The sequence below is a fragment of the Belonocnema kinseyi genome, chromosome 6 (genome assembly GCF_010883055.1).
Source record: "Belonocnema kinseyi isolate 2016_QV_RU_SX_M_011 chromosome 6, B_treatae_v1, whole genome shotgun sequence".
NCBI lineage: Eukaryota > Metazoa > Arthropoda > Insecta > Hymenoptera > Cynipidae > Belonocnema > Belonocnema kinseyi.
In genome coordinates this window covers 103,518,728-103,526,515 of record NC_046662.1, presented here as the reverse complement: position 1 = coordinate 103,526,515, position 7,788 = coordinate 103,518,728, and the positions used below count along the sequence as shown (strand labels likewise).

Here is a 7,788-nt window from a genome sequence, read left to right as displayed (position 1 = left end):
TGTCCCGACCTGGCGTCGATCTGAGGGTGTGTTTCATCCACGTTCTGGCCCCGACCAGGATTCCCGATCGGGGCCAGATCAAAATTTCTGCACCTGTATTTTTAAGAAATTCTAAGTGACAGTTTAAATCTTTAATCTCGTGATTCAGTAAACGACGTTGCAAATAATCTATCATGAAACTGACATGGTTCTTAGGAGAAAAACTAAAAAAATGTAGATTCTTAACATTATTCGTAGCATTTGTGATATTTTTTGGTATTATTCCATGACTTCGACAACTACCTAAGAATTCTTCTTTAGCTTTAAATTTTTAAATATTTTTATCTAAATTGATAAGATTTTTAACGTCCCTAAACGAATCAGGGTATTGTGTTTTGATTTCTTTGAAGAACATAATAAATATTTCTACAATTTAACAATGATTATTATAGACAGGTTCATGGTACTCCCATGGGCTCTCCAATTTCACCTATTTTAGCAGATTTAGTCATGCAAGACTTAGAAAATACTGTTATTAATCATTCATATTTCAATCTACACACATTTTTTAGATATGTCGAGCAGAACGCAAATGTCTGTTCCTTAATTTTTGAAATAATTTTACTGATATACAATTGAGAATTCGTCACAATTTTGACGAAACCTTAATCCTAACCGAAAATTTTATAACAAAATGTTTAAACAAACATCAAAAATTACATCCAGGTAACATAACAATTGAATTATATTCTCTAACCTTATTTGCAACCGCCATTCTGGTTCCTGGACAGTTCGCGGGAAACAGTGCGATAAGCATGTCGTATAGTTTAATTAAAATTAAGTTTAGAATATAAGAAAAATGGTCAGCTGCAGTGCTCCATTTTGTAAAAAATAGAAGCGAGGATGGATTTAAACCACCGTTTTCCACTAGGGCGAAGAGAAAGACTGTCAATGTAGATCATAAATTGAAGACGCGACAAATGAAAACCGAATTTAAACTCAAGATTATGCAAAGTTGTTACTAATATTTATGACCATCACAATATAATTCAACTATAGTGGGTCTGAAGATTATGTTTACATGTAATTAAATTGCCTATGAGCATTTTTTGGATATATTAAAGCGAAATAAGATCCAGAAGAAAGTAAGGTTAGGAACGCATTTTTCTATAGAAGGACGCACATTAACCCACGCAAATAAAAAGGACGTATGACGTGAAATATAAATAGCTACCATAATAAACTCTTGAAAAAGTATTGCAGTAATGTTTGACCTATAGTCTATTATTGATTTATTATTTGTTAATATTTATTTAAAAAATTATATGATTATAATTTTAGCGCACGCCTATTTATAAAGTAAAATTTCGTTTGCCATCATAATTTTTGCAAGTGCTACTTTTTGGCAAATGTGTGGGTTAAAAAATCATATTGTCGAATTTAAATATTTCATATATTATATCACGTAATTTTATTTATAATTTATGTTTTGATAACAATGCTTCAGTATAATTCAAAAATAAATAATCTATATGATGTAAGTGTATTTATATAATTCGATATCAATGTAGCGATTTTTAATTTGGCGGGGAACCGGAATGGCATCATGCATATTCCCATCTAATATAGTACTTTATCTGAAGTAAGTCATCTCCACTAGGAAATAACCACTATATAACCTTTTATGTCAATAATGGAATCAGAAATATAATTCGTCATTTAACTTTAGCTATTCGACTATCAGCAAATATTATTGCTGGTCATTTATTAATAACACTAATTAGACAGTCAAGAAATAATTTAAGTACAATATTAATTATTTTTGTAGTTTTAATTCAATCATTATTAGAAGTATTGGAAGTTGATGTATCTGTTATTCAAGCTTACGTATTTTCTATTTTAAGATCTTTATACTCTTCTGAAACTAATTAATTAATGAATATATATTTTTATAATCATCCATATCATATTGTTACAAGAAGACCTGGACCAATTTTAATTTAGTTAAGATTATGTATTACAATAATTGATAGAATTAAAATATTCAATTATATAAATTATATATTATTAATTTTAGGATTATATATAATTATTATTATTTCAATTCAATGATGACGAGATGTAATTCGTGAAAGAACATTTCGAGGGCTACATACTTTAAAAATTCGAAAATGATTAAGAATAGGAATATTTTTATTTATTATTTTAGAATCATTATTTTTTATTTCTTTTTTAAATCTTATTTTCATTCAGCTTTATCTCCAAATGTACAGATTGGAATATTATGACCCCCTAAAAATATTAATAAATTTAATCCTCATGAAATTCTTTTATTAAATACAATTATTTTATTATTATCTGGTGTACCAACTACTTGATCTCATCATTGTTTATTATTCAGAAATACATTTAAAAGATTAATTGGTTTAATGTTGACAATTTGATCAGGACTAATATTTTATTTAATTCAATTGTATGAATATAATCAATATTCATTTTGTTTAAGAGATTCTATTTATGGATCATTATTTTTTATAACTACAGGATTTCATGGGTTAGATGATATTATTGGAAGATTATTTTTATTAGTAATATTAATTCGAATATATTATAATCATACAGCTTCTTTTCATCATTTTGGTTTTGAGACTGCTTCTTGATATTGACATTTTTTGGTGTAATTTGAATTGTTGTATTTAAAATCATTTATTGATGAAATCATTATTTTATATAGTATATAAATTACATTTTATTACAAAAATTAAATAATTTAATATAAGATATATTTGATTTATTATTAATTATTATGAGCATATTATTTTAATTATAAAAAATTTGGTGGGAAAAAGATTAATATGAAAATGCGTAACATTTTCGTTTTAATACAATTTAAAAATTAATGCAGGAGGAAAATTTTAGAAACTTCATGAAACATAATGTGGGGAAATATTATTGTATTCATTGGTTGCTATGAAGTATCGACTATTCTAGATAACAAATTGACCGAAAATACCACGACAAAAAAAACGTAACGCCATAAACCTTAGAGCAAAAATGTGACTCGAGCTATTTGAGAGTAAAAGAGAAACAAAAAGTTGTTGCTCTTTTGCTCACAACATATATGTTCAATTCTTACTCTCAGGATTTACTTGTATCGCTTTTGCTTTCAAAAAGTTGCAGTTTTTTTTTTCCCGCGCAGCCCGCAGAAGCCTCTCTCTTACTTTAACGTGCTCATATGGGGCTTCTTGTAGAAAATATTTATTATTTTGTTTTATAAAATAATTTTAATTAGATCTCGAGTCATGTTAGATAATCCAGTTTGGAGGGTGACTTTTTTCACCCCTGTTAATACTACTTTCGCAAAAAATTTGTAATTGATTTGCATTTGTTATAAATCACATTCTATTTTACACGTGGAATAAATACTAAGAATAATATATTTTTTTTACATGTGGTACCTCACTTTAAGGGGTAGTTTACAGTATTTGGGAGTCGTTATTTAAGAAATCCTGATACAAGTTAACTCAAATATGGAATACTGTAAAGGAAAATTCTTTTCTTAATTTTTTAAAAATGAACACCCTGATTTTCATCATAAAAATATTCATTAAAAATGTAGTTTTTCAAAATATAAAATAAGGGTTGCAACTCCTTGGGTCATAAATATACCTACTATCTTAGGCTTTTTATGACAAATATTTTTCATTTAGCTTTATTCAAAATATACATTAGACGTCGAGATATATCAGAAAAATTAATTTTAAGAGCTAATTTTAGAGGTGATTTTCACCCCTTAAAAGTAGATGTCGTCACATAAAAAACGTGTCTGTTATTATGTCACGTACTGTAACGTATGCAAAAATCGTCAAAATTGTTGGGGTCGGGTTGGTGGGTCTCCTAATTAGTGAGATTTGATTGAAATCACGTAAACATAAATTCATTCCACGTCAATTCATTTCATTAGATTATAATTAAATAACTCTTACTAATGGAAGTACAAACAAAGTCGTCACTCTCACCACTGCGAAATAATATTTACATATGGGGAAGAAGAAACTCTTTTTGATGAGGAGATATAAATGTTTAGCTGCATGTTTTTATTTTATTTATATAAAGATTTCACTGAAAAAAATATCATTCATGCACGTTACTCACTTCTGTTTGATAAAAGACAAATTCAATTCAAACATAAACAATAAACTGATGAACGTAGAATACAACAATGATACGAGGAGTTTATATACACATGAGACTCGAAACATTCAGATCTAGAAGCGCAGTACCAGATTTTCTATAACTGATTCTGTAACTTCATATTTTTCATTTAAATTTTAAAACAATGTGGATGAATTATATGTAAAAGTTCTTTGAAATAATATTGAAAACTATATTTACCTTAAAAATTGGTATCGCTTTACATATATCTTATTGCTGTTGTATCATTTGAAGTAGAGTTATGTCACAAACTACATATAGTGTAAATAGTTACTACATGTCCACCCAGGAAAGAAGAATCTATTCACTTCTGTTGATTGGGTTACGAAGGCTTTTGAATTGCGTATTTGTCACCGTAATTCCAAATTGCCGTCGATTTGTTTTTTAAAGACTTGTAGACGTTATAATTTTGTTGACTAACTTATATGTCGTAAAAGACTAATAACTGAAATAGGAATCTAGTAGACCTGCGCATGATTTCTTTTAATCTTTCGATAATTTATAAATTTAAAAAATCGTGTGAAATATGGCAGCTTAAGGGCATGTGATACTTAGAAAATGGTCGATTTGACCAGTTTTGGGTTCCCGCTGATTTTTTTCTATAATAATAAATATTTTGTCTTAAAAATTTGGGAAATGATAGCGAACATGTTAAAGGACGTCCCCACACACGTTGTTGTAGGTTAAGTAAAAAAAGTTTTAATTTAGCAAAATGTGATTAATTTCCATAGCGCTTAGGAATTAGTATCGATTTTTTCAGTGTTAGATCCCCCCGGCATTTTTCCTAGGATAAGAAATATTTTGTCTTCAAAATCTGGGAAATGATAGAGAAAATGATAACGGACGTTCCCGCACACTTTTTTTTGTGTTTTTCTTATCAAGAAAATTTTGATATTCCTAAAAACGTGCGTGTATATTTCGAGGTTATGTGTATTACAATTCACCCGAGCGTTACTTCCAAACTACACAATATTTTTGGCCGAAAACTTTGGACTTGCAAATAAACATAGTAACTAATCTCCCGGAACTTACCTTGTTTGCAGGCAATCAAAAAACTTTATTTGATAAATAATTTTCAAATTATAGGAAAGGAAGAGATGAAAAACGACGTAACCTCAAAATAATGCACATGCATACAATTTTTGTTTAGCACAATAAATTTTTTTTGTTATTATTCCTCAAAAAAGAGTCCGGGGACGTTCATTATGATATTTTATAGCATCTCGGAATTCATTTTTTAAAAATTTTCATTTTTGTGGAAAAAAGCCTGGGGAACTGTATCCGATTGAATACACGACGAAGTATCACAATACCGAAGGAAATCTCTGAGTTTTCTTTAGCGAAATAGCCTGGCCCATTTGAGTCCATTAATAAAGTCGATTTGAAAAAAAAATAGTCACGGAGATAGTTTGAGAGATTTGGGTCCTTTTCAAGATTCTTTTAGTGGTCCTTTTAAGAGTGGTGCGACGGTAATATAATGTTCCTTTTGTATTCGTCACGTACCGGGCGGGCAGAGTTATTTACAGTAGTTGGTCGTGGCTAATCCGCTCTCCCTTTTTAAATTTCTCTTCAAATTATTAACACTTTTTTTTAATTGATGAATTTCCTCATTATACTTATTTATAATTATAACTTATATACTGATATACAATTTTCTGGTTGAATTAAAAAATTTGGTCTTTTTTGGCTTATCTCATTCCATTTACGAAAAACGTATTAATTACAATTTTAAGCATTTAAAAAAAATTTAGATATCTGAAGTCATCGAAACCCGTAGATTTCGAATTATTATGTTTTAGGCTGTTAACTATGAAATTAAAAAGATCTACTTCTAAATTTTAATCCGAAAGCTTAACAAAGGACCCTTGCAATCACAGAACGGTTAAGTAACGCTTTTCTCGCTCGGCAATATTACTCTTAATGAAACAAATGGTTAGCTTTCCTGGAATAAGATATATCCCTGCTCAAATTGCATGAATTCTTTCAAGGATATGATATAAACGCATGTGAAGTACTCTTGCTATATATTACTTAGAATTCTTCCGTGTATCGAGTTGCATCAATAATTTTTTCTTAAAATAATTCTGCAAATAATTTTAAAGACTTCTGTTAGCCTACATTGACGTGTTTGTGCTTGTTTACTGTTTCTGACCCTACGTACATAATATACTTCCAACCTACCTACGTCTCCTTTGAAGATTGTGCGCTCCAGAGGTAATACTGAATAAACTTAGTTTAAATCGAAAGGCATTTAGGTGACAAAATTTCATTTTTTTCTTAAAGAAATTTTACAGCTGTATAGTATGTTCCTTATTTAATTTAGGAAAATTATTGTTTTAAACAAAGCCATTGTTTAGAGTCGATATCTCTAAACAAGTATTCTTTAATGTAGCTGATTGGTCTTCTAAACTGCGCTTTAGTCCCGCAATAGTTTGCATAAGCATCTGTCTTCTTATCTGTGAAAGCTGTGGCTGAAAAGCGCGAGTTTCTTGAGAATCTAACATAGCTTCTGCTGCTAATCGTTCTTGACGAAGACGTGCCACTTTTTCTCGAAGGGATCGTCTTGAATCATCTGCAAAAAGGGAAGTTTTTAAATTTATGTAATCATGAATTAGTTTTTTATTTAGAACGACAAAATTACGAAAGCACATAGGCCTCACAGTCTTTCCCCTATTTACCTGTTTTTTAAAGAACTCCATTTTTTATTACATTAGGAAAAAACCTCTATTATTTCCCTTTATATGCGGGCTGAGGTAATATAAACCAAAAGTTTTTGATATATCCACTTGATTCTGTTTTATATCGAATGCCATATTGCGCAATTTAAACTATTAAAGCTTCAAAAATTCACCGTGCAACAATGAAACTGGATAAAATATTCAAATCCTACGAGCGCATTACGGTTTATCAGTTGGTGAATGTTTACAAAGCTTTATGAATATTTACAATTTTAATGAAACTTTAGGAAAATGTAAAACATCAAGATCCTGTTCTAATTATTTTTCCATAGTATTTTTTATTTCGAAAATTATGCATTTCTAAAAGCCTGCTCATGAATAATTACAATTTTCTATGAAACATTAGGAAAATTTAAGGCCTTGAAATACAATAATAGTTTTTAATAGTTTCTTAAAACAGTTCTTTCGAAAAAAGGTCTTTTGTAAGCAGAAATGGTCCTCGAACACTGTATACATGTGAAAAAGTCTCCTGTAAGATTTACTGTACAAACCAGTAAATCAGCCTTCCGTGCGGACTTTTCTTAAAATTTAGTCAATCATGAAAGAGCCACACAGTTCAGTTGATGGTTTGACTTACAGAAGTTACAAGATGAAACCATCAATCTTCCTAAATACTAAGAAAAATGCGTCCAGAAGGTCGCTTCACTAAGTTGCACAGAAAATAATACAAACAGTGGCGAACAAAAATAATTGGACTCGAAATTCGAGTTTTTGGTTTCGAAAATTCAACATTCGCCCGACTACAGGCCAAAAGTCAAATTTCGACTAAAATTATTTTTTACAACTGCGGCTTATAAGGTACTTTTTGCCGTCATAAGCTTGAAAAAAATGCGTGAAAACTAAGAAAATGTTAAGG

At 29.5% G+C, this 7,788-nt stretch overlaps 1 protein-coding gene across 1 annotated transcript in view; it reads right to left on the bottom strand.

Annotated features, from left to right (window-relative positions):
• Positions 1-6,014: 6,014 nt before the first annotated feature.
• LOC117175527 overlaps positions 6,015-7,788 on the bottom strand; it is a 69,760-nt gene continuing 67,986 nt past the window's right edge. The window contains exon 8 of the mRNA XM_033365234.1: positions 6,015-6,766. Coding sequence (XP_033221125.1) covers positions 6,531-6,766 — 236 coding nt within the window. The 3' untranslated portion in view covers positions 6,015-6,530. The remainder of the gene's footprint in view (positions 6,767-7,788) is intronic.